Below are 27,216 nucleotides of genomic sequence, written 5' to 3'. Positions count from 1 at the left end.
GTGGGGCCGGGGAGGAGGCAGGGCGTGGCCAGAGGGTAATGGGGGGTGGCATGTATGGCTGTTTGTGTAAAAAAGGATGTCAGATTCCCTCCATCCCCACCTTACCTAGCTGTCTCCCTGTGTGACCCCCTCCTCCTGTGTTCCTGTAATATCTTTTAATTCTGAGACAGATAAGGAGGCCCAATAAAAATCACTTGAGATTAAGGTTTATGAAATCTGCATCCCAAGGATTAGAAAAGTCTTGCTCACACCAAACATCTGCAAATTAGAGGGATCTGATACTCACTAAGCAACCACCTGCTGGGCACTCTGCTTGGTGCTTTACTTACACTACCTAACTGAAGTGTCACAGCAACTCCAGAGTTTAGGCATCATCCCCATTTCATAGATGAAAAAACTGAAGCTCAGGGAGGTTAAGTGTTTGAATCAGCCTGTCTCACCTAGGTCCAGACACTTTCTGCTACACCAGAAAGTCTCCGTGGAACCTGTAGGCCCTCTGGGAATGGGTCTGAGGTTCTGGCTTCTGGTCTGAGCACCCAGCATGCTAAGATTCATTCCCAGGCACGGGACAGGGGTCAGACTCCATAGTGGAAGAGCTCCAGACAGAGTAGACAAGGCCAGGGGTCAGGTTGACCACGCTGAGGATTCTCCCAACTATTGTTGGGGGACAATGTGCCTCCTCCGGAGCCAGCCCCAGAGATTGCCTGGCTTCTAAAAATACCATGTTTTTGATGTCCATGCCTATTGGAGAATTTAGAAATGCATAAAGAAAATAACAATTGCTTGTAATTCCACCATGAGGACTTTCAGTTCTTTTATCTGTGTGAATCTCTGCAAATCTATATATAGATTTATTTCAATTTAGGAGTAATCATACAGCATATACTAATTTATAACTTACTCTTTTTGTTTAAAAATATATCGTGAACACTTTTGTTTAAGTTTTTTTTTTTTTTTTTTTTTTTTTTTGAGACAGGGTCTCACTCTGTTGCTTGGGCTAGAGAGCAGTGGCATTGTCATAGCTCACAGCAACCTCAAACTTCCGGGGTCAGCAATCCTCCTGCCTCAGCCTCTCGAGTAGCTGGGACTACACGTGCATGCCAAAATGCCTGGCTAATTTTTAAATTTTTTGTAGAGACAGGGTCTTGCTATGTTGCTCAGGCTGGTCTTGAGCTCCTAGGCTCAAGCGATCCTCCTGCCTCAGCCTCCCAAAGTGCTGGGATTACTGGCGTGAGCCACCACACCCAGACATGAACATTTTTCAATGTTAATTAAGTAATTTGCCTCAACATAACTTTTAACATCTGCAAAAGTGTTCCATGTATGATTATTCTATAGTTTATAAAGTTGGCTGCATTTTTAAAGTCTTAAGGATACTGCCTTCTCTGGTAATCAAGAGATATAACTAGACTTCTTGCAGAGTATAAGACAGTATAGAAACCTAGGGGTACACCCCATGGAGACCCCCAAGGTGGTGGAAGGTACAGGGAAACATAGAATGGAAGATGGTGAGTTCCTAGTCACTGGACATGGACCAGCAGATTCTGGTTTTGTGTCCTGCTGTCACCCCTCCCTGTCCCCCCACTCCCCAGCAGCACGCGTCTGGTACCTGTACTGGCATAGCCCAAAGGTTTGGACACAAGAAGAAAAACCACATGAGTTGGTTGGTGTCGATGGCAACCAGGTTACAGATCTGCGCGGCAGTCATTTCCCCCATGGACAGGTTGGAGGTGGACAGGTGCATGATTTTATTGTAAATCTTGGTCTAGAAATGAGAGCAGAGTGTTTCACATTTGTCATCATCATCATCATCATCCTAATCGCCACCCCAGATGCCACGAGTCTACAATGTGCCAGGGGCTTCTCAGACATCTGCCATGGAGCCCTACAGCAGCTCTGCAAGGGGGAGCTGTATCACTGTCCCAATTTTACAAACGAGGTAAACGAAGGCTCAGAGAGGCAAAGGGCTTTGTTACAGATCCAGCAAGTCAGGGAGGCAGCATTCAAACGGGGACTCCATGCCAGCACGGCGAGCTACTTCCCCAGCAAGCGAGGCCTCTCCCTTGGGGACAGGACTTAATTAGTTCTTAAATCTTAAAAGCAGATCTTCATGTCCAGCAGCTGTATTCTTGATTTACCAGAGGCCAGTGGAGAGCACTTTTCAGAGCCATAAAAATGATGAAGTGGGGGCAGCTGTCTGTTTTAAAGTGGCCATCTCCAACCTGGGGAGGGTTAGGGTTAGGGACGCTCTGGGGCCAGGTCCTGTCATAATTGAGCCTTGAAACAAAACAAGGGTTCAGCCTCAGAAGGTCTGATGTGTTACACAACCTCAAATGCCGGTCAGCCCCAGTGCCACCCCGGGAGTCACTCCGGTGGCAGACAGGCAGCAGCCATGGTAATGACTGCCCCTGAGCCCTGAACCTAAAAGCTCTATGTACAGAGCCATCGTGCCTCCCACAAAGATGGCAATTTCCAGGCCATGCACACTTGAACTAGGAAAAATACATTCCTGTCTTAAATGTCCTGGGGATGCCTGCTCTTGAATGAAATCCTATTGCGCATTCTGTTGTAAGGTGGATGACCAGCCTTTAATTCATCTTTTGTGTAAACCCAGGCTTTTTTTGTAGGTCAGCGTTTCTTAAAGCATGAATCTATTCTATGTCTTTCTGTGAGTGTCTAAAAACCATGGTTTAAATCAATGGCAATGGTTGTTTTTGACAAATCTATGAATCTTCTAGGTTATGTGAAATCAGGCTTCAAGAGATAATCACCTGGTTTGAGTGAATTAGGGACACAGAATAATCTATAGATAATGCAATATTAAGTAAAGACCAGTATACATGGAAGTGCACATCTGACCCATAGCTAGTATATTGTTTTATAAACTGTACATATAATTCAGGAATTTTGATTAATACCTTTTCATGAAAAAAAGTGTGGTTATTCTCAAACTCACAAGGAGACAGACTCTCATCTATAAGGGTAAATTTGCTGTAAATAATTTTCTGGAAATCTCTGAAAAGAAGAAAGGTGTTTTTTTTTTCTTTGTTTTCATAAGTAATGCTAGTATTTCCTTTCTGTGGCATAGTAATTAATCTCTCATTAATGCAAAAGATTAAAACAGTTTGATAAAAACAATTACATGCTAACACATTAAAAAACCATTTTTTGGCTCTTTTAGAGTAATTGGAAAATACCGGGCTGGTATGTGATTTACGACATACAGATAGTAAGTAGATTTAATTACAAAACTGTCCAACTGCAGAATTGGCTGTTGTTGATGGCGGTGCATGTCTGCCTGTCACTGGAGGGGATTGAGCAGAGGCTGGGATTTTTGGAGAGGTTTTCTAAATGGAGCAACAATTTGGTTCCTCCTAGTTCCAGGGTCCCATGAATCTTAGATGATCTTGGATTTTACTGGCCTCTTTCCACCATTGTCACATGGGGACATCCCTGAGGAATTGCTTTGCTTTCCCAGTGAAAACCCACTGAGGAGGGGCAGTGTTGTCCTATACAGCTGCACAGGTTGTGCACTACCCAATTTCAGGGGACACCATTGACATGGACTTTCCCAAGATTGCTGAGTTTGGACCCTGACACTCTCCCCAGCCCAAGATATACCCTTCTCCTCTCAGTCCCCTTTTTTGTAAAGCCTCTGATCCTGGCTCCCACATGACCAGCCAACGTCAATAATTCTAAGGAACAGTTTTGAAGAATGAGGTAGCTTTGGGATTTTGCCACAGCTTCATGAAAATCACTAGCAGAATCTGCTAGTTATTCCCCAACGCCCATTCTCCCCTTTGTGCAGAGAATTTCTACCATGGCATATATGCCTGTCAAGAATAAAGACCACACTTTCTAGCCTCTCTAGGTATGGGCGTCTGGCCAATTAATTTCTCACCAATAGGATAGAAGAGGGATGTGCAACTTCTGCATTATGATTTTAAAACAAAGCAGCATTCTTTCCTCTTGTCCTTTCTTTCTTCTTGCTGACTTAACTGTAGACATGACAGTGGCAGTTTCAATAGCCATGAGACCATGTGAGAAGGCTGGCAAAGCAACATTATAGAAGAAGCCAGGTCTCTGATGACTGTGTAGCTGCTGTGTCAGCCCTGACTCTATGTGAAAAATAAAGGAACTTCTATTTAAACTACCCTCATGCAGGGTCTCTCTATTCCAATAGCTGAACCAAGATTCTAATTATAACTCTGGGACTTGGACAACTCTCATCATCACCTTCCTCAAAGGAGCCCTGAATACTACCTAATTTTGCTCGTTCTTCCAACAAACTCTAAGAAGGAAGCTACAGAAAGCAGGGTCAAGAGCCTAGACCCAGGTGACCTGTCAGATTAGCTGAATCTCTCTCATCAGTAACCAAGATTTAAGAGCTCAAATATATCTTAGAAGCTATCTAGACCTGATATGTTAAACATGTTTCTGTTTTTGCACCCAAAGAAGACTTCCTGGCAGCAGAACTCTGGAACGGTATCTAGAGAAGGATTCTAAGGCTGCATTTGCACTCAGTTGGAAAGAGTGCTGTGATCGACTGGTGATGTCTGCCACTTTCAAGGCTGGGAGGCCCAGGGGCTGGGCAGTTGGCATCTCAGATCTAGTACAAGGCAGACCCAGAGCTGGAACTATATTTCCCAAGTCCAGCCCAAGACACTTCCCACTATCTCACACTGCCTTGTCAATGGTTATTACTTCAAAACACTGTTAAAGGGAAACAAACAATAAATTCACAGCAGAGTTATTCTTGAGTGTCTATGAGGAAGAATAATGCTCATGGACATTATTCTCAACACTGGTTCATATTGTGAAGTGAAAAATAATCATCTAAGTACCTGTATTGCTCCTCTCAAGTTAATTCCGGTTTCGATGGCGACATAGTAGGATGCTTGCAGAAATGTCCTTTGTAGTAGGAGGGCAAGGAACAGAAGCACGGCTAAGACGTAGGCATTAGCAAGGAACTCCTGGGATGAGACGAAGTAGACCCCTAGAAATTGTGTCTGTTGGAAAGAGAAGTTCAGAGGTGACCGTCATTACCAGCAAAATGACCGCCATCAGTACACGTCACTGTGCCATAATAGCCATGATTACGACGGGACCCTCCATGCTGGCAGAGCCTTATGCAATTGTTTATGAGTGAACAATCAGACTGACAAATCCAACTAAACATTCTTATAACTACAGGGAAGGCTGCCTACACCCTTCATCTTCCCACTTATGGGAACAGAATGGGGCCCAGTTCTAACCTAAGGGCCATAAATATGACTCTCGGCGTCGTGAGCACCAGGCCCAGAGGAGCACACTCTGAATGGGACAAGGATAAATAGAGCAAATCACGGAGCAGCCACAACCAGCGCTGCTACAACAAGTCTCACGATGTATGTTCTCTGCTGCAGGAGCAGACTCGGCAGGGGCCTGTCCCAGACTCAGCAGCAGCCTGCTCTGCAGTGCTCTCTAGGCAGGAAAGATAGTGGGAAACGTGGCTCACTTACAATAGACCAAAAAGATTGCAGACCTGAGCCTGCCAGCCTCATGGGCTCCCAGGACCTCCTTTTAGATGTAAGGTTATCTTGCTGTACTTCCAGCAAGATCTCAGATGATAACCAGTGAAGAAAAACAAACATTTTGATTTTGTTGCTAAAGATACCAGGCAACAACTGTGTCTGTTTCCAAATTCAGCATCAATAGTTCCCAGGAAAACTTTGATCTTGGTGAGTCCATCATAGCCCAGTAGAGCCACATAAATATTTCCAGGAAGACAGAACTGCCCCTTTCTCAGACGCTGCCCTGAGCCGTGCATGCTGTTTGCAAGGGTGTGGGAGCTGCTGTGGGGATGGGAACAAAGTGATGAGAAGGAGCCTGTGGGCATGTCCACGACCAGATCAGGCTGACAGGGCCGGGGCTCTCAGTGGAGGCTGTTCCCTCGAGCCAGAAACTCCTGGATCTTGGATGCAGGGCTTTCTTTCTTTCTTGTTTTTTTTTTCAGACTGACTCTCTTTGTTGCCCTCTTAGGCTAGAGTGCCATGGCATCAGCCTAGCTCACAGCAACCTCAAACTCCTGGGCTCAAGCAATCCTGCTGCCTCAGCCTCCCGAGTAGCTGGGACTACAGGCATGCGCCACCATGCCCGGCTAATTTTTTCTATATATATTAGTTGGCCAATTAATTTCTTTCTATTTTTAGTAGAGACAGGGTCTCACTCTTGCTCAGGCTGGTTTCGAACTCCTGACCTAGAGCAATTCTCCTGCTTTGGCCTCCCAGAGTGCTAGGATTACAGGCGTGAGTCACCGTGGCTGGCCTGGGCTTTCTGATGGTAGGAAAGACCTCATCTCTCTGTTTAACAGAAGCTCTCCAAACCAGTCCTCACTGCTCCTTGGAGGTGTCTGGTCCTGTTCACCACTGTCTCTCCCTTGCTCTGCGGGACAGGAGTCCCACAGGAGCTGTCAGAGGAAGGCAGGCCCTGGTGAAGTCCAGTGAGAAGAGGGCCCTGGGCAGCAGAAGAAATGCTTTGGAAGATCAGGTGCTTTGCAGATCTTCCTAGCTCTGCATTGCCACAAGCTCTCAGGGAAAAAACTGTGTTTGCTTCCAGGGGTTTCCCCAGTAGTGCTCAAGACATATGTTTTAAGTCATCAGTGCATATGATCCTCATGTCCCATGTACTTGCTACAGGAGTTATCACACGCCTCCCATTTTGCAGTCGAGGCCTGCAGAATGTAAGGGATGAGGTGCAGCACAGACAGGGTTAGTCACAGAGGGAGGACTGGAACCCAGGACTCCTGACTCTGCAGTTTGGATGGCCGTTGTCCCTGTGTGGCCAGAGGAGTGGCTGGAAAGGTCTTTTTCCCTTGTTTTCTGGAACTTAAAGGAGAGGTGGTCACTTGGGCTCTTGCTTTCTATTTTGGCAGGGGCCAAAAGGTGAGCTGTCCATAGATCCCAGCCCTGAGTAAAAACAAGAACTGTCTTTGACCACCCATGGACCAATACACTGACCTATCCATGCACAGCCATTGGACATGGTGGTTAAGGGCTGGACTTGGAGGTCAGTCATATCTGAGTTCAAATCCTGACTATCATATATCAGCTATTGTGTCCTTAGGTAAATTCCTCAACCTCTCTGAGCCTCAGTTTTGTCACCTATAAAATGAGGCTATGAAAGGTTTCTATTTCAGCGATCTGCAATGAAGGTTCAATGTAACAATGCATGTGAAGAAACAATGCATGCAAGCATAAGCACTTAATATAGGGTAACTTGTACATTATTCATTATGGAGCCATTTCCCATGTGTCTCTGAATATCACACAGGGGGCTGTGTGCTGAGTGCACAGAGATCAGATAATGTATCTTCTTGTCTTGGGGGAGTCAGGGTCAAGTCAGGGAAGACACAAGTGGTGCTTTGATGATAGAGGCACAGGATGTTATGGGAGCACAGAGGAGAGGCACTAATCCAACCAAGGAAGGCTTCCTGGAAGAGGTGACCTTTGAGCAGAGTCTTGGTGGATGAGGAGGAGTTACTGAAGTGAAGGCAGGTACTCCAGGCCAGAGCAGCTACATGGACATTGTCATGAAGAGGCCAACCCAGACATCGACATCACAAAATCACATTAACACCAATGCACGTAAGTTCATTAAGTCACTCACAGTGATAGCCACAAATATGGCCTTCCAAATGGGGACACAAACACACACAAGACACTGAGAGACACATGGACAAACAGAAGAACACACATACGGAACCATAAGAATTTCCTAGGAGAACTCATTCAGAAACAAACACATACAGATTCACACACCCACACACTTCCCCACTGAGGTTTAGAGGCTGTTTAAAGCTTTGGCCCTCAGATCAAACCCAGACGGTTCTTTCTTCCTCTGGCTCAGCTGGCATCCCAGAGCGGTGCTGGCAGGTTTTGTACACCAGCAGTTCTTTATGAATCCAATTCCCTTGCCCTGCAGCCAGATCAGTGGCATGCACAGCAGGTGACAGATTGGGAGTGGGGGTTGGGCCAGGGAGGCGGCTGGGGAGAGTTAGACCACGGGCAGAGCCTGGGTCCCAGGTTTCGCTGGGGAGTGGCAGAGGGGACAGGCACATCAAAAGGTCTAGCAGGTCACAGACACTTTTCAGTAACTAAAGAAGACATCGGAAACGTTCGTCCTTGAGGATACCAAGGGCGCTGTGTTTCTTGCCAACTGTGAGTGTGCCGGAAGGGAGGAAAGGACGGGGCAGCCCCAGATGATGAATAAACCACGGTGCCTGGCCACGCCCACTGCAGCAGGATGGATTCAGGCTGGGTAGAAAGAAGGGCTTCCTCACCCAGACTGTTAAACACTGCGACACATAGCTAGGGAGCTGCCTTCTCTGTCGTTCCTCAAGTCCAGAATAGCACCCAGCTCTTTGGGTCAGAACTGCTAGGGGGCAGGGAGAGGAACCAGAGGACCTCAGTAAATGAGCCCTTTCTCTCATTTTCCGAGCTCAGAAGTCCCAATGAGCAAGAAGCCATATTCCAGGCAACCACATGATTGAGAGTGTTTTGTTGTGAACACTGGAGATTATATTTACTTTCAACTCTCGTTTCTATGTCGGAAATTTGCTGATTGTATTTAGGCTGCAGAGAGCAAATATTAAATCTGATAAGGCCTGCTGCCACTGGCCACTGAGGCAGGGCCATCTGTCTCGGGGATTTGTGTGCTGACAAGGAACTGGGACAAGAGCATTCCAATGAGAGGGCAATAAACTCCAGGGTTTGTGTATAAATAAAGAGAAAAAAATGGCAAAGGTAACATTCAGATGAATTAAAACTCTGAGTGCTCTTACCATCTCTTTGGCACTTCCTGCCTCAGAGCTCTGTCCTTAGGAGAACCCCACGAGGGTTTTGGGAAACACAGGAAGAAGAGGATGGGGTGGACAAGCTGATGAGGGCTCTGGCCGATGTCACTTCCCCCTAATATTAACAACTGGCTCCATGCTGCTACAGGATTGTCAATGCAGAGTGTTCTGGGGTTACCTATGGTCAGACTGAAGTGTCTTATCCACAGACACTCCTGTGGACAAGAGAAGCAGCCACTTCCTTGCTCTTTTTTGGGCCAGGTAAAGTACAGAGGCTCAAAAGACAGAAGGCCTCAAAAGCTATCGAAGTGAAAGAAGCAAAAAGAGTCCTTACATTCTTGATTGAAAAGGCAATCTGCCCATATCAGCCTGGAAAACTCCTACTCCTCTGTCAAGGCCCCATTCAAATAACCTCTCCTTTATGAAGCTATCCATGACCACAGGCTAAGTCAATCACTCCCTTTTCCCACAAGTCCCTGTAAATGCCTCCTAACAGTCATATGTAACACATGGTATAAAAATATTTTATTTAGATTTTTCTCTCCTCCATTGGATTTCACAGTCCTTAGAGGCAGAGGTGATGGCTTGGTAATAACAGTCAGTTTAGCATCATGGTTGTAAGCGCCCAAAGTACGGAGTAAAAGGGTCTTGGATTCAAATTCTATGTTACCAAGGAGCTGAGAGACCCCGGGGAAAGTTATTTAACCTTTCTGAGCTTTAAGTTTCTCATCTGTAAAATGGGGATAAGAATATCTGTCTCAGGAATTGTATGGTATATGAATTATATTACAGTAAAGCCGTTACAAAAATATATTCACCCCAAACTGTAGTTTTGGGGATTGAATGAGATGACACCTGGATAACTCCGACACACAGCCAGGGATATATTGTGTGGTCAGTAAGTGGCTGTTACTACGGTTACTAGTCCGTGTTCATAACCATTGCCTTCATCTTCCCACAGCCCCAACCCAGGCCAGGCGCACAATAGGGTTCTTTAAACACTCGCTGAATAAATCAGATAATAGACTTGGCCTATCTCATATTTCTGACCAAAAGGGCTCAGCTGACTAATTATATCTCCAGAAAAATGGATATAAACCTCTGAGGATGAACTGCTATCTGTGATTTTAGAGCTCATGAGATGAATAAACAATGGGTATCATAAATTATTAAGATCCCTGACTACTAGTTCTTTGCATTATTTTTAGACTTTCTGTGGTTAAAATGCTATAATGGAATCCTCACTGGGAAAATAAAACTCTGAGTCTTATTAGGGAGTGAAAAGTTTTCCATTTCGTGGCATCTAAACCTAAGTGGCTGCAAAGAGACAGACGAGAGAATACAGTGCCTCTCAGCCCCCAAAGCGGAGGCTGTGGCCCCATCCGGGGAACATGACACCCTGGAAGGGATTTCCAGCTCTTTTGCTCAACAAATTTTAGTTTTTAGCATTTTCGCATCTGGAAGGCCACTGGATATCATCTGGTCCAATAAGTTTCAAGTATTTTTAACCCTTTCTTTAAAAAATTAATGGTAGGCCGGGCGCTGTGGCTCACGCCTGTAATCCTAGCTCTCTGGGAGGCCGAGGCGGGCGGATTGCTCGAGGTCAGGAGTTCGAAACCAGCCTGAGCAAGAGCGAGACCCCGTCTCTACTATAAATAGAAACAAATTAATTGGCCAACTAATATATATACAAAAAATTAGCCGGGCATGGTGGCGCATGCCTGTAGTCCCAGCTACTCGGGAGGCTGAGGCAGGAGGATTGCTTGAGCCAGGAGTTTGAGGTTGCTGTGAGCTAGGCTGACGCCATGGCACTCATTCTAGCCTGGGCAACAAAGTGAGACTCTGTCTCAAAAAAAAAAAAAAAAAAAAAAATTAATGGTAAAATCCAACAATTGATAAAACTGAGGGCAGCTTTGAATGAAGTTTGGAGCAGGGATTGGGGGGAGAGAGAGCCCCACTCACGGGGGCTTCCCACGTCCCTCACTCCCACAGCAGCCCCCAAGACCCTGCAGAACCTCAGGTGCTAGAGGTAACAGAACCGAAGACAGGTCCCTGAAAACTGTCTCAGTCTATTAAGATGATATGAACTGAAAACCAACAAACCTAGCAAATCATAGACGCTCTAGGCGCTGGGCAAACAGATGCACTTCCTGCACGTTCTGAGTGGCTTAACTGCCGGGAGAAGTATCACGGTGGCGATGGTGTGGTGGGGAGAGCAGGGCACCAGAAAACTCTCGGGGCACGTGCTCATCTGCTAGAGTGAGTGTCTGCTGACCAGGTGCAGAGCATCCTCTGGAGGGGCACCGTGCACGTGTGAGGAGTGTGCACGCTCACGCCTTCTGGAGGGTGTCCTGCTCTGCCCTTGGGGTGGCCTACCTTGGGCTGAAAGACGTGGTTCTCCTTCCCAAGGTGGTCCACGATCCCAAAGATGCACAGCGGCCCAGCAAAGCCCAGCAGGTCGGCCAAGATGCGGAAAGTGCTGCTGAGGACCAGGCGTCTCCCGAAGGCGTGACAGAGTGCGCGCCAGATGGCCTGGACACCCTGCGTGTTCTGCACATCCTTCCGCTGCCCAGAGAGACCCACGGCCAGGTCAGAGCGGCTGAGGGCTCATGCATGGCAGGGCCCAGCCTCCCAGGATGCCCCTGGTTCCTGCTGCCTGGGGAAGCCCCGTGGTCATGTCCTCTGCAAACAGGTGAACTCCAGGAAGGAATCATGGAATCACCAAGTGCACAGTTGGGTGGGCCCGATCAGCACTGATATGGTCTCGATGGGGAAACTGAGGCCAGATGACCACTCAAGGTGACAGAGCTGGTTAGAGCCTATGTGATGAGCACAGCAATGGGATAAGGGAGTGGCCATGTGCCATACTCACTCATTACCACCTGCCACTGTGTCTGTCTTGCTGTCTACCCTGTGCTAGGGCAGAAGCAGTGAAGAAGTGTTGGAGTAGGAGTCAGGAGACTGGCTCTGCCACCTACCATCTGTGGGCCAGTTCTGGGCAGGTCGCAGCCTTTCTCAAGGGCTCAGTTTCCTCCTTGCTGATATGGGGAGACCCATCTCTAGCCCCACTCATAGAGTTCTTGTGAGGATCAGGCCACTAACACCCTGCCCTCCAAATCAAGTGAAAATTCCCACCGTATAGCCACTGAGTTCCAGAAAAAAGAGCGCAGGGCACAAGAGAGTCCAGGGGGGTTACCTCCCTTCTCAGGGCCTCAGTTTCCCCATCTGGACAAGGATGTGGGACCAGATGATCCTAATTATAAGAGCCATTCCAACTGTGAATAGCCTATGAATCTTTAGTCTTAGACTTGTCCCTGGTTCACCATGTGACTTAGGTCAAGCTTCTTCCCCTCCCTGGGCCTCAGTTTCCCTTCCTGATATCCTCTGAGGTCCCTGGCTGTGGCTCTAAACCAAAGGGCAGGGAATGGGCAGTGTGACCATGCCCCCACTGACCACCTGGGCGTCAAAGGCCTCGCAGAGCCGCCGGTAGTTGGTGAGGGCCCGCATGGCGATGGGCAGCTTCCCAATGGCTCGCAGGTCGATGGGCTTCTTGTGGGCCGTCTTGATGAAGGCGTTCATCCACCAGTAGGTGCCCTTGGAGAGCAGGTTCACGAAGGGCTGCAGGAAGCGAACCCCCAGGTCCTGCAGGTCCTCGGGTGGCTTCACCTCCCTTGGTGTCTTGAAGAAGATGTATCTCTGTGAGCACATGAGCCATGGGGCATAGGTAAGTACAACTTTTCACTACTCCCCACTTTGTCCCAGCAAGGATCTGGGGTTATGACAACCACTCTTGACCTCTAACAGATGAGCCATCTCTTGCCTATAATTATTCACAGGAAAAGGATCTCCACTCATCTCTTGGCCACCAATGCCAGGGCCTCCTGACTTCGTAACTGTTCCTTTTTTTTTGTTTTGAGACAGAGTTTCACTCTGTTGCCTCAGCTAGAGTGCTGTGGCATCAGCCTAGCTCACAGCAACCTCAAACTCCTGGGTTCAAGCAATCTTTCTGCCTCAGCCTCCTGAGTGGCTAGGACTACAGGCATGCGCCACCATGCCCGGCTAATTTTTCCTATATATTTTTAGTTGTCCGGCTCATTTCTTTCTATTTTTAGTAGAGATGGGGTCTCACTCTTGCTCAGGCTGGTTTTGAACTCCTGACCTTGAGCAATCCTCCAGCCTCGGCCTCCCAGAGTGCTAGGATTACAGGTGTGAGCCACCGCACCCAGCCATAACTATTCCTTGAGGTCTACTCTGAATCCCCCTGGCTGGGTTGGGTTGAGTTTAAGTTGAGTTGGGGAAGAGCAGGAATTTCCCCTATACTGGCTTCTTGACAGATCAAAGTACACCATATATGTTCATATACAGTTCACAGAACTTGAAATTATGCACACTTGAGTTCAAATCCTGCCTCCTCCACTAAATAGCAAGGTGTTTTTGGACAAACCTCATTTACATCACGGGGTTACTATGAGGGTCAGTTGAGGAAGGGAATGCAAGGGGCTTTGTACCCTGTGGATCGCCAACCAAAGCAGAAAAGTCAGAAAAATGCAGGCTAGTGTAGCAGTTCACGCTCATCAGACCAGCTCAGATTCTGGCTGGAGGGTAGAAAAAGGGTTTTCTCATTCACTGCTAGTAGATTACAGCTTTTCTAGAAGGCAATCTGCAACATCAATCAAAATTTAAAATACACAGACTCTTTGGCCTAGCACTCCTTGGACTCTCCCATGGAAATTAAAGCAACAATATATAAAGATATAGGAAGGTTCAATACACCATTACTTGCAAAGCAAGAGCTTGGCAACAAAATGAATGCCCACTAATAGGGAAATAGATGAATAAATTATGGTTATCCACATGATAGAATATTATGCAGCCATTAAGACAACTGAATTAGCCAGACCAGATGGCTTGGAGGGAGTCCTAAGAAATATTAATATTTGTTGGGTGAGAAAAGCATGATGCAGAAAATGGTGCATAATATGATTTTGTTTTTACAAAACAAATATTGGGGGTAAACCTGAATAGATACTAGTTTAGATAGATGTGTATGGTATTACATTAATAAAAACAAAGTATGGAAAAAGAAAAACAAAGTAGGGAAAGACAAATGAGGCTGTTAGTCTGGGTTACCTGGGAAGGTGGGGGCAGGGGAAGGGCAAAATTGGAGCCTGAGGTGGGGAAGAGAGAAGGAAGGTGGCAGATAAAAGTGATAACAAAAGACGCTTGTGCTCTCGTTCACATGTACCCGTGACCGTGACTGCATTAAAGCACAGACAAGGTCCCTCCCCCCACAAGAAAAGAAACTGGGAGAAGCAAGTCCCTGAAGATTTCCCCTCTCTATGGGAGTAAGCCCATCCTTCAGCCTCAGCTGCCACATCCCGTCACCTCCTTTCCTCCCTGGCGCAGAGCAGGGCTGGGCCAGATGGGATGTCTCTGCTGAAACGTCGCCCACTGGCCCCAACGCCCGCTTTGCAGGGCAGGTGAAGCAAGCCGCTCCTTCTCGGGCGTGGCCGGGAGGCATGGCGGGGGCCTGCACCCGAACCCCGCCCCGGCCAGCCCTGGCCCAGGTGCGTCTGCAAGTGGCCTGCTCACCCTCACCCGGATGACGTTGACCTCCACGAGCAGCAGCATCCCGTAGAGCACCACCAGCAGCCCCGTGAGGCAGAAGCGCAGCTGCGAGAGGCCGATGGCGTGGTCGTAGAACTTGACGAACTTGATGGTCTTGGTGATGAAGGCCAGGGTCCAGTAGACGAGCAGGGCTGCCGGGGGCAGACGGGAGAGCACGGGGGACGTGTGTGCATGCCGTGTGTGCAACTCACGTGTGTGCAAATGTGTGGGAGGGAAGGAGAGACAACGTGGGTGTCAAGGAGATGGGCGTGCGTGCGTGTGTGTGTGTGTGTGTGTGTGTGCGCGCGCGCGTGTGTGTGTGTGCGCGTGCATGCACATTTCTGAGTAAGGGGATGTGCACACCTGACTGTACCCTGAGACACTTTGAGATGATGCACATACGTGATAACCTTCATCACCCGTGTGTTCAAAACATCAATAATCTCATGAGTCAAACTGGTCAGACAGATTTCCCTTAACAATAAAGGATAATGAGAAGCATAGGAAAATTATTCCTTGAATTTAACTAAGTTACAGGCACTGTGCCAAGTGAGCACTTTAAACACATTATCTCATTTATGACTTACAATAACCTTTCAAAGAAAGTATTGCTGTCACACCCAATTTATTGAACAAAGGAACTGAGGCTCAGAAAGATGAGGTAACTGATCCGAGGTGACACGGCCATTAAGTGGCAGCGCTGGGCTGGCCTACTGCTGGAGCCCACGCACATCAGCCCCAGGCTGTAATGACTTCCTTGTGGAATTTCCAAGTCAGGGAGATCTTAAACGTCATTCGATCCAGTGCTTTCATTTTACAGATGAGAAAACCAAGGTCCAGACAGAGGAGGTGACCTTGCCCAAGCTTGCCGCCAGCTAGAGGCAGAGAAAAGGTGAGGACCCAGATCCCTCTCCCCACAGTCCAGAGCCCACCACGGCATGATGATGCTCCTCGGGGAGCCCCAGGGAGTGGGGGACACAGAAAAAGTGAGTCACAATCATGTGAGGCAGTGCAGTATAATTGTTAGACGTGTGGCCCTGCAGCCAGATATACCTGGGCTCAGATCCTGTGACACAATATCTGTGCGACCTAGGATATATCATTTAGCCCATCTAGACCTCGGTTTCCTCATCCATTAAATGGGGATAATACTAGTACTACCTTGAAGGTGTTGTGAGCAACATATGGAAAGCATGTAGCACAGAAGCCTGCCATGCAGTGCTGGGGTGCCCCTTGGACAGCCTGTTCTCCCTCAGCCTCACCCCCCATCACCAAGTTCTTTTCTTCTTTCTTTTTTTTTGAGACAGAGTCCTGCTCTGTCGCCCCTGCTAGAGTGCAGTGGCATCATCATAGCTCTCACGGCATCTCATAGCTCTCTCAAAATCCTGGGCTCAAGTGATCCTCCCTCCTCAGCCTCCCAAGTAGCTAGGACTACAGCTGCATGCCACCATGCCAGGCTAATTTTTCTGTTTTTTGTGGAGATGGGGTCTAGCTCTTACTCAGGCTGGTCTCAAGCTCCTGATCTCAAGTGATCCTCCCACCTTGGCCTCCCAGAGTGTTAGGATTACAGGCGTGAGCCACCACGCCCGGCCAGCAAGTTCTATTTTACCTCCTATATATCTTGAATCCATCTGCTTCTCTTGGTCCTCATGGCACCATCCGCGTCTGGGCCACCATCGTGTCTCCTCTGGACCCCCCGAGAGCCTTCTCCCTGGTCCCCTCCTTCCTCCCCCACTTGCCCTCCTCCAACCTGGCTTCCATAAAGCAACAAATACAAGTATGTCGAAAACCCCTCAGTGCACCCATGTCCACAGCAGCGCTATTCGCAATAGTCAGAAGGTGGAGACAACCCAAATGTTCACTGACGGATGGATAAACAAAATGCTTTGTATCCACACAATGGAATATTATCCAGCCTTAAAAGGAAGGAGATTCCGGCACATGCTACAGCATGGATGGGCCTTGAGGACGTTACGCTAAGTGAAGTAAGCCAGTCACAAAAGGACACAGGGTGCATGCACGATTCCACTTAGATGTGGTACCTAGAGTAGTCAAATTCATAGAGATAGAAAGTAGGATGGTGGTTGCCAGAGGCTGGGGTGAGGGACGAAGGGGCAATTATTGTTTAATAGGCACAGAGTTTCAGTTTAGGCAGACGAAGAAGTTCTGGAGATGGATGGTGGTGATGGTTGCACAACAATGTGAATATACTTAATGCCACAGAATTGTGCACTTAAAAATGGTTAAGATGGTAAATTTTATGTTATGTATATGTTACCACATACAAAACCCCTCCAAACAAACAACTTCCCACTGCTCTTAGGATAAAAATCAATGCCTGGCATGGGCTCCACCTGCCACTCCAGACTTCAAAGTCTAGCTCCTTCTACCCTCTGCACTCCAGCCACTCCTTTCCTTCTGGATTTCCTAATGTGTTTTGCTCCTCCTGCCTCAGGGCCTTTGCACATGTTATTCCCTCTGCCTGAAGCACTCCCCTATATTTTCTCCCAGTTAGTTCCTTCAGTTCTCAGCTCAAATATGACATTTTCAGAGAATACCTCTTTGACCTCATTTGGGGCCACAGAATCGTGGCTCCTTCATGGGACAACATAAGCTGCACCGTGGTGCACCTTCCTGTGGGTCATATGTCTATGACTAGACATCAGCCTCCTCAGTGGGCTGGCTGTCCCCCCAATACCCACCGCCCTCTATCCCTGCGGCTCATAGGGTGCATCCCCTCCACTTTTCCCTGGGCTAGATTTTCTGGCTCTGTGGAGTCTCCTCTCGGGGGTGCAAAACTCCAATGGGAGGAATGGAGAGAGTTAGTACTTGTTCATTGGGAAAGGACTAATCCATCCATGGGTGGTAATTTGTGTGTTAAACAGAGAACATTATGGGCTTGCCAGGGAATGAGAAAATGAACTCGCCAGATGCCCAGACAGGGTGTTTCCAGGGGGACACTGGTCAGCCAGGCCCTGGTGGTCAATGAGGGGTTCTCTGCAGATGACGATCTGCTTCAGAAAGTGAAGCAGGCGGCTCTTTGAAGCCTGTGCCTAACATCGCCCCTCTCAACCTGCTGCCCTATCCCCCACCCACACTCACGTGGGGGCCCCTGGGGTGGGAGGGGTCACCTGGATGACCCTGATGGAGCTCAGATCCCACCTTACATAGGAAGGCAGATCTGTGATTAGCTCAGAAACACCCTCACCCTCTGACAACCCCGTAATGTCACTGGCTTAGCACCAAGTGTTCCAGACTCAGATGTCAATGGGAAGCTAAATGTTAATGATGCCTAAAAATCACAGGCTGACTTAATGATACAAGTCTGAATACAGCCCACTGCCAGATGTATAGCCTTGGACTTAGACATGCAGACCAGGCCCAAACGCAGAGGCAGACCTGTGGATTTATACCTTTGCCCAAGGACACGGTCTTAGGAACTTTGGACATGCAGTTTCCTCACAAACGGTTAGGAGCCTGCTTGGATGCCAGACTCCTGGCTTTGCCCCTTGATTAGCTGGGTAGACTAGTATAAGTCACTTAACCTCTGAGCCTCAGTTTTCTGATCTGTAAAGGGGAAATAATAATGGCACCTCCCTCATGGAGTTATTGTAAGGACTAATGGAGTTAATATACATAAAACTCTTAGGATAGAGCCTGGCACATAGTAAGTGCAGAATTAGTGTTTTGCTGTTATTATTTTTGACCTTTCTGAGTCTCAGTGTCCACGCATGGGAAATGGGGGCACTAATGGTACCAAGAGGGAGGCCATGGGAATGAAGTGAGACAGTGCATATAAAAAGCCTAGCGCAGAGCCTGGCACCCAGTACTGGCTCGATGAACGTCAGCAGTCATTGCGTGTTTCTGCCGGGGACCCAGCCACACAGCGCCAGAAGCTCTAAGCAGACGCTCCTTCATGTTGGCAAACCTCGGGCTCTGGTCCGGGCCTTTTTCTTCTCTCTCCAGGTGACCTCATCCAGGCCCAAGCTTTAGATGCCACCGATAAGCCCAACTGCTGAATGTGCATCCTCCCCATGAATGCCCAGCTCATTTATCTAACTGCCCACTTGACACTTGAGTTGCAGGAACCTTGATCCCCAGCCCCGCCCCGACTCCTAGTGCTCTGCCCCATTAGTGACACCACCATCGCCCAGGCGCTCAGGCCCAAAGCCTGGCGCTCTCCCTTGCTCCGCCTGGCCCTGCCCTCGCCTCCTGCCACTCTTCCCCTTGCTCAGTTGCCTTTGCCCATACTGGCAGGCCGCTCGGCCACGTCTGTTCCTATCAGAAGGCCCTTGCATTTGCTGTTCCTCCTGCATAGGACATTTGCCCCCAGATATCTGTACGCTCACCGGAGGCCTTCCCCGACCCCCTAGGTAGAGAGCAACATCGCCATCACTCTACCCTGCACCCGCTTGATTTTCTTCACAGTGTCACCACCACCTAGTCAGCTCTTTGTTCTTTCACTGTCCTTGCCTGACTGCCTCCTTCGCTAGACTGTGAACTCCACAAAGGCAGGGATTTTTTTCTTCCCTCTAATCTCTAGCGCCTAGAACAGTGCCTGGCACGTAGTAAGTCCTCAGTAAACATCACTGGAAGGAATGAATGTAGGCACCTCCCCGTCTCCCACCCCCCCCCACGCCTCCTCTCCCCCATCCCCCTTTCCTCCCCTTCCCTACCAATGAGCAGCTTGGGGAAGTTGGAGGTCTCGATGTTGTGGTAGTAGACCACGGAGGTGACAGCAGCCATGAACGCCATCCCGGCTGGCATGTACAGGTGCAGATGGCGGGATTCGGTTACCCTGGGATGGGGTGGGGAGAGACAGCGAGAAAGACAGGATGAGGATGTGCTGAGTACCACAGTCGAGCAGCCCAGGCCTGTGCTCAAGGCTCAGCACACAGTAGGGCCTCCAGATCATATCCACAGCTCCATTCCATATACCAGCAGCTCTGCCCAGCCCATACCCCAAACGTGCCTGCTAACTGAGGGGCCCAGGAGTCCATACGCTGATGCTAGAGGGCTTGGTGTTCAGGCTTTGGAATTCATGGCCGTCTCTGCCTGGTCTACGCTTGTAGAACCTGGCATTGGGAAGTAGACTTTGGTAGTGGCAGCTGCAAAGCCCAGAACCACTTCTCTATGAGTGAACACAGCTGGGTCCCTGTCTCTGGGGTCCCTTGAGCAGCACAGGGCCTGTACACCACAACTCACTGAGTGACAGCCCCATTTACCATGAACAGTGTAAGTGAGCATTGGCACCCTCCCCAGGTGTTGTGATAACAACACTGATGAGAGTCAAAGTTTATCATGCATTTACCAGGCACCAAGCACTTGATACCTATTAACTCATGTACTCTTCATAAAACCTCATGCAGTGGGTACTTTGGTCTCCCCATTTTATGGTTGAGGAGACTGAGGCATAGAGAGGCATGCCCAGGGTCACTGCTTTTATCTGCTCCCTCAGGATGGGGGACGGGGCAGTCAATACCAGCTGATAGCTGTCCCCCCTTAAGTGACAGGGCCTCTGTGGCAGGAGGAAGCTGGGCTGGCGACAGGACCCACAGAGAACCAGAGCTTTCTGGCAGACCCCAGTCTTGCCCACGACTGCTGAGGGGCCACCTCGGTTTGTCCTAAACATGCCCTTCCCCGACTCCCTCCTGCAGACAGCCAGCCTGGGCAATGTGGCCTCAAGCCGCTTCACCAGCACATCCGCCTGCTCTTTCTGCTCTAGCCGTGTCGGGACCCTCTCTGCTCTGGAATGGTCAGCTACAGCCTCCTGCTTCAGTGCCACCTGAGCTCGCCGGCTCCTTCCATCCAGCATGCCAAGGTCCCTGCCCTAGCGAATCTGATGGTGAAGAGGGAGCCACCATGCCCAGAGCTAACTGTCTGACTCTGCAGTCCACAGAAGTGGTTTGCAGATGGACAGAGGCTGAGGGAGTAAGGAGGAGGGGATGGGCAACCAGGGACGGCTCCAAAGAGGAGGAGGTGGCACCAGGCTAGACTTTGAAGGATGAATAAGAGTTCAATGTAGAAGGAGGAAGGACACGAGGAGAGCCATGTTGGGACTCCAAGGGGTCTGGTGGGTGCGGATGTAGAGGCAGTGTGGGCTGTTCACCAAATAGCATCCTCTTCTTACTCCTTGTTAAAAGAACCACAAGTTTGCTCCAGTAGCAATATACCCCACACCAGGGAAATGGACGGTGATTGGTTTAAGCAGCCATTCCATACCCTTTTGCCAGTGGTTGGTCTAAGGGTGGCCATATAACCCAATTCTGGCCAGTGAGATGTAAAGGCAAGTCTCTGGAGGGTGATCTCCCTCATAAGGGAGAAGCATGTCAGAAGCATGCCCCCTTTGCCCTTGCTAAGTGATGCCTGGAGCTGGGCAGCCACTTTGTGACCATGGGGAAGACTTGGTTGGCACACAGAGGATGGCATGGAAGGATAGGAAGAGACTAGATTCCTGAAGACATCAGTGAGCCACCAAACCAACCATAAAAGGCAACACTTCTTATTCAATGAGACTCTGAACCTTGACATTCTTTAAACCTTGATTAACGGACTATTCTCTGCAAAAATCTCTTCAAACTAACACAGGAGGTACCAGAGAGACAAGGCCACAGAACAGCCAGTCACAAGTGGGAACACTGGGAATAGCCAACACCGGCCCAGGGATCTTCAAAAGTCTTGCCTCTCTACCCCTGAAAATAATTTTGAAACACTCTATACTCTCCCACATTTTTAAGTTGACATCTAAGATGTTATATGTTTAAACAAATTCATTTTTTTGCAATAGGAGGTAGAAATCTTAGGATTTTATAAGATGAAATGAGATAAGGATTAACCATAATTGAAATAAATGTTCCATGGCATAACTTAATAAAATAGGTTTTAACTGCTTTGCTGAATAATATACACTGAATTGAGAAATTAGGTAAAGTTTTATATAGAGGTTTTATCCAGTGTATCATGGTCTGAGAAAACATTCTAGTTTTGTATACATATATTTTTAACTCTTCCTCACTAACCTATCTTGCTTTGGTTATTCCAAATTCAGAGCATCACACACAGAAATAACACCCAAAGGAAGACAGGAAGCCCTTTAAGATGGCTTGATTAGTCACTAAATGAGACTTAGCCTAAATCAAGCCCAAGGTTGAAGACTGCTGCATTAACCAGCCCCTAATTCTACCGGCCCCCTAAACTTTCAGAAAGGTCTGACGATCCAGGCTGGGGTGGACTGGGGGTGCCACAGGGCAGGGTCTGTGACTCTTCCTCCTGTCTGCCCCCTCCCATGCTGCTCCTCATGCTTGCCTGCCCAGGGGTGTGAGCCCACAAAGACCAGGTGACAAGCACCCTGGGGAGGAGATGGCCATGAGCACTGTGTAGGAATGGTTCATGGCACAGGTGCAGCCACACACAGACAGGAGGGGCTGCTGACAGCCAGCAGGAGAGAGTCCCCGGACCAATTCATTCCACTTTCCCATGTTCTGGGAACACACCATCTGCCCAGGGCTCTGCCACTCCGGGCACTGCACCTTGTCCGTGCTCAAATTTCATCTTCCATAGCCCTGTGAAGCAGGCAAACCAGGGGCTGTGATGCTGATTTCACAGGCAGAGAAAGCGAGGCCGAGAAAGGCTGAATGACCTGTCTAAGGTGCCAGAGTTGGTACACAGCAGAAGCACTAGCTGAAGCCCCAGGTCTTCTTCCTCTGTGGGCAGGGTGTTTTCCTCTGTCACCCTGGCTAATTAAAACCTGGTGAGCATTACTGGTCTGAGGGCATCCCTCCCCTCTGTGGCATTTGTGCTGCTGTGGAAGGGATGTTGGGGATGGCAGTGGGAAGCAGGCTTGTCACCTGCCAGTGATGTAGCAGTATGCCCTCTGGTCTTCTTGCTCCTCTGGGGACTGGTTAATGAGGAGGAGATGCTAGCCTCAAGGCAAGCAGTTATCACAGGGATCACTGCAAAAGCCAACGTGCAGGGACACTAGTGGTGGGAGGGTGTGGGTTGGGGATGGATGAGGAATGTCACTGCCCTGCTGTCCAGCTGCAAGAGCCAGGCAGGGCTAGCAGGAGTGGAGTCTGAGCATAGTTTGATCCCTGTTCAAAGGGGCTGGACCTCAAATACTCAAGCCAAACGTCCCTCCCCTTCTCCACCCCACCCCGGCAGTTTCTAGCCTTGCTGATTCTTCAGTTTTTCCTTAGTGAGAAGCTGCTCTGTCTCTTCTTCTGTCCCCCACTGCTGACACCATTTGCGGCTGCAGTTATCTCTCACCCAGACTAATGCAATCACCTCCTAAGTGCTATTCCTGCCTCCAGCATCTCCCTGCCCTGGACACCCCCTCGGGTTCTCACCTAAAAGTGCTGTGTTGATGACATTCCTCTTCTGTTCCAAACTTCTGGCCAAATCCAACCCAAACATACAGTGTGGGGTTCAAAGCCCTCCCCAGATGCCCCAGCCTGGTTTCCAAGCCTCAGCCTCCATCGTTCCCCTGTCCATGTTTAACGCTCCAGCAGGCTGCACTGCTCCCACCCCTGCCCACTTTTCTTCTTGGTGCCTTTGTTCCTCCTCCCTTGCATGCGGGCCTCCCTCTTCTTACTCCTCTGCCTGGCAGAACCCCAGTCATCCTTCCAGACTCAGCTCCAAAGCCCCCTCCACCAAGGAGCTTGTCCAACTCTGCCTTCCTCTCTCCTCCCAGAGTACTTACTTGTAACATGATTTCACTCATTCTCCTAAGGACTCAGTGTTCGTGGAGCTTTGTCATGTGCCTTGCACTGTGAGCACAGACTAAGACCCAGATTCTAACTCCGAGGCCTTTCTGACTCTGAAGACAGTTTTGCAAATAGGTATAAACCTTAACACACAGTATGATCTGCGCTGGAGCAGAGGTGTGAGGCCCAGAGGAAAGGTGGGCATGGGGAGAAGGCCTCTAGGAATGAGGCCAGAGGCAGGTGGGGTTGACCAGGAGGACCTTGTATGCCAGGCTGAGGATCTGGGACCACATCTTGTAAACAGTTGAGAACCAAGGAAAGGTCTTAAGCAAGAGTGAGTGACATGCAAAAAAAATTTTTTCCCTAGGAAGGTAACTCTGATAGCTTGTAGAAGAGGCCTTGCCTCATCCCTGGAGTTGGGGCATTATAATACCCTCCAGCATTATTTCACCACCCTCCTGGACTGAGGGCAGGACCCAGGCCTCACTCGTGTCTGGTGCCTGGCTCAGAGAGCCTGCGCACAGGAAACATTGAGTAAAGAGTTGCTGGGTTTCTTAGCAATTTGCCGGCTGAGCTCATGGAATGCAGGTGAGCTGGGGTCTCCCTGGGCCTTTCAGGAAGCCCCCCAGGGAAGATCCAGCTCCTGAGTCCTCAGACAGTCACTCACCCATCAGACAGAATGCCCTCTGCGATCTCACACACCAGGACAAAGAGCAGCATGAAGGTCAGGATCCAGCGCAGGTTGTGCCCAGGGAAGTGCAGCCATGTGCTGTGGTGGATGTGCACCTTGGAGCTCTGACTGCCCCACCCTGCAGGGAGACACTGTCAGAGGCGGAAGCCTGGCCCACCTGGAGGACGGTGCATGGACCCCAGGTGGTGCTTGGGCTGGGCCCACAGCGTGGGTGAGGACAGCATACATTTATACATTTGTGCATGAGGATTCCCAGGGCTGGACCTCTGAGGGTCTCCATTTTATATGCTGACCTCTCTCCTGTGCCAAGTCACCAGGTAAATAAACCATTTGGTGGAGAAGAAAACTGTAAACGCTGCTCTTTGTTGATTTCTTGATGTACATATGAGCATGTACATATGTTTTCTTCCTAGTTCTGTCTAATTGTTTGTCAATAACTGGCAAGTCTGCCTCTGCAGCAACCTCTTTTTAATTTAATTTTGCAACAATCTTTCCTTTCTTTCGGAAAGCTATATATGAGTTTTAAGATTTGCTCTTTTCTTAACGCGAATGAACGCATTTTGGGAGCCAGGAGTCACCAGATGAGGGGACAGAGCTGACTGGCCTGGGAGATTCAAGGTCTTGGAGAGGGATGAAGGGGAACCAAGTGGACAGGCACGCACGACTGTCCCGACAGCGGCACCCAACTTTGCAAGCTAGGGCGCTGGGGTCGCAGCTTTGCAACTTCGCACAGAGCCTGCGAAGTTGTGCTCCGGAGACACTCGCCAGGGTGGCGTGGCGGGGTAAGGGGATCCAAGCCCCCAGCTCTTGCCTCTCCTCCTCCAGGGCGCGGGGACCCTGACTACTGACCAAAGACTACTGACCACCGTGTGGCTAAATCCCGGCCTCCGAAGCGCAGGCTGCCCTCCTCCCCGGCCGGCTGCGGCTCACAGGAAGGGTGCCCTGGGGGAGGGGTGGCCCGGCTCCCTCCGCTGCGCCACGGAGGGTGCACCCCACCCGTTCCTGACCTTCCAGCGCGTGCGGAGAGCTCCGCTTTCCCCTTTCTCCATCCCAGCTCTGGCCCCGCGGAGGCAAAACTTGGGGATCCCCCTGGGTCGGGAACGTCCGCCGTGTTTGGTGCGGGCTGGGGGTCACCAGGGAGAGTGAAGGGATGAGCGAGTGTGGGAGTGCGGGGTCGGGAGGGCGGAACACAGGGCCAGGGACCCCGGGCGGAGGCGAGCGGCGGCTGCGGGGCTGGGAGGGGCCGCGGGGCTGTGCGGGGCGCAGCGCCTCCCCCTCCTCCCTGCCCGCTGCCCTCCCCTCCTCCGCCGTTCGCGGCGCGCGCTCACCGATGAAGAGGATGGGGAAGGTGATGAAGAGCAGGAAGACATGCGGCACCACGTTGAGCGCGTCCACGAAGCAGACGTTGTTGAGGACGCCCTGGTCCACCCGGTAGGCAGCCGAGTGGTTGTCGCTGCCGCAGAAGGCCAGGGGCATGGCGGCGCGGGCGCGGGCGCGGGCGAGGGCTCCGGCTGGCTCCGCGCGCCTCCAGCGCCTCTGTCCCTCGCAGCTCCGCCGCCCTGCCCGGCCGTCAGGTCCCCGCGGCCCCCCCGCGGGCCCGCCCCGCCCCGCCGGCGCTCCCTCTCCCCCCCCCTGCCCTGCTCAGCCACCTGCGGGGCCCGGGGGCGGCGGGGAACCCGACCAGCCCGGCCGCACCTGGGCCCGCCTTCCAGACGTGGCAGCGCATACCCCAGATGTGTGCTGGGGTCGCTGCGCGCGTGCGCTGGGGGAGGAAGGGAGGGCTGGTGGGGTGGTGGGCACGCTCGAGTCTGGGTGGCAGGGTGGGGGGCTCCGAAGAGTGTCCGCGTGGGCCCGGATGAGCGGGTTCGGGGTCCCCAGTGTGAGCTCACCTGGGCATGGTGTGCATGGATGTGGTGAGATCGGAGGGTACCTGTGGCAGTAGAGCGGCGGGAGTCCCCACCCCGTATGGATGAGAAAAGGGGTGAAGCTGGCTACCTTAGGAGGCGATTGGAAATTTTCAAAAGTGGTCACACGCGCTGGGAACTCCTAGGTACTACTTTGCAGCCTATCCAGCACTTTCACACGAGGGATCTCCCAACACTGCTGCTAAGTGCAGGTTATAATCTCTTCCATTTCTCTGACGACAAACCGAAGTTCCGAGGGAGCCGAAGGGAAGTTAGTTACACGACTGACCCAAGGTCTCACTGCAGCAAGCAGGAAGCGTGGCTTGAACCCAGCTCCTCCGATGTCCTCATCCTCACCCCGCCTCCTTCACTCATGCCTCTAATACAGCACAACCTTACAGCGACTGGCAGGCCGGTGGATAGAACAGGTGCCAGCCCCAGGCGGAGAAAGAGGTGCTTTGGAAATGTCTTAATATCCGGCCAGAAGGATTCGAGGCAGTGGAGAAGGACTGAAATTCTTAACCCGACCTGGGGCAGGCATAACAGGTTCAAGGACCCTGTGAGATTGTAAAGACAATGTTATGCCTTCCTACACTTTCTGGAGAGATTTTCACAGGGCTGTGGCCCAAAAAAAGTTTATATCATATGTAGAAAGAACAGAAAATAGGATTTATAGGTTAGATTTAAGAACTTTCTGAGTTAGATTATGAAGCATAAATGCACATGTTCTCAGGAAAGGTCAGGGGATTACAAAAGGGGGACCCCTTGAGCTTTCCCCTCACACGGCAAGCTTCCCTGAGCCTGTGGGCAGGCTGCTCTGAGGCCCTAGCCGGCATGCTGGCAGGCAAGGCCTTGCTCTGCCCAGGATGTGAGGCAGCGCACACGTGGGGGTGGGTGACAGGCCTGAAGAGAGCAGGAGCTTAGGGTCCAAAGGCCTCAGACAGTCTCCGACTTTCGGGAATCTCTCTAAAGCTGAAAGATGTTTCTTGCAGCATGGGCCAAAATAGTGAAGACTTGGTGGCAATAAATGTCCAGGACCGGGGACAGGAGTTAATTAACCTGGGAAAATGTAGTAGCTGGAATGGTGATAGCTGAGTCCATGTAGCCAAGTAGAAAAAGTTGAGGAGGTAGTGTCAGGTGAAAAACAGGAAACAAAATTTTGCTTTTTATGATTATAGCCATATTAAGTAGGTCTTCGTGGAAAATTCATATTATGAAAAAACTATGCATGGATTTCAATTTTTTTTGCACCAAAATAAACTCATACTAACTTGTTATAACATGTCTGAATAGGATCTAGTTTGAGGCACTAGGAAGGATAAAACATCAGTTTGAAAAGAGCCCCTATCAGAACAATATGAACTCTGCTAAAATTGAAGCAAGAACAAACGTCAAATTTATGGTGAAGCTCCAGTGGAAGAATGGTGAAATCACTGATGCTTTATGAAAAGTTTATGGGGACAACACCCCAAAGAAATC

At 50.0% G+C, this 27,216-nt stretch overlaps 1 protein-coding gene across 5 annotated transcripts in view; it reads right to left on the bottom strand.

Annotated features, from left to right (window-relative positions):
* ABCC8 (ATP binding cassette subfamily C member 8) overlaps positions 1 to 25,375 on the bottom strand; it is a 76,404-nt gene extending 51,029 nt beyond the window's left edge. For 3 of the 5 annotated variants that reach the window (XM_012780661.3, XM_012780663.3, XM_076002130.1), the window contains exons 1-8: positions 25,162 to 25,375; positions 23,810 to 23,951; positions 19,117 to 19,238; positions 14,426 to 14,592; positions 12,287 to 12,529; positions 11,210 to 11,398; positions 4,845 to 5,009; positions 1,610 to 1,765 (exon numbers count right to left, since the gene is read on the bottom strand). In XM_012780661.3, the coding sequence (XP_012636115.2) occupies positions 1,610 to 1,765; positions 4,845 to 5,009; positions 11,210 to 11,398; positions 12,287 to 12,529; positions 14,426 to 14,592; positions 19,117 to 19,238; positions 23,810 to 23,951; positions 25,162 to 25,309 (1,332 nt within the window). In that variant the 5' untranslated portion in view covers positions 25,310 to 25,375. The remainder of the gene's footprint in view (positions 1 to 1,609; positions 1,766 to 4,844; positions 5,010 to 11,209; positions 11,399 to 12,286; positions 12,530 to 14,425; positions 14,593 to 19,116; positions 19,239 to 23,809; positions 23,952 to 25,161) is intronic. The other 2 variants (XM_012780664.3, XM_076002129.1) reach the window with 1 other exon arrangement.
* Positions 25,376 to 27,216: the final 1,841 nt, after the last annotated feature.

The sequence above is a fragment of the Microcebus murinus genome, chromosome 4 (assembly GCF_040939455.1).
Source record: "Microcebus murinus isolate Inina chromosome 4, M.murinus_Inina_mat1.0, whole genome shotgun sequence".
NCBI lineage: Eukaryota > Metazoa > Chordata > Mammalia > Primates > Cheirogaleidae > Microcebus > Microcebus murinus.
Note: the sequence above shows the minus strand (reverse complement) of the source record. Positions and strands in the feature narration are given on the sequence as shown.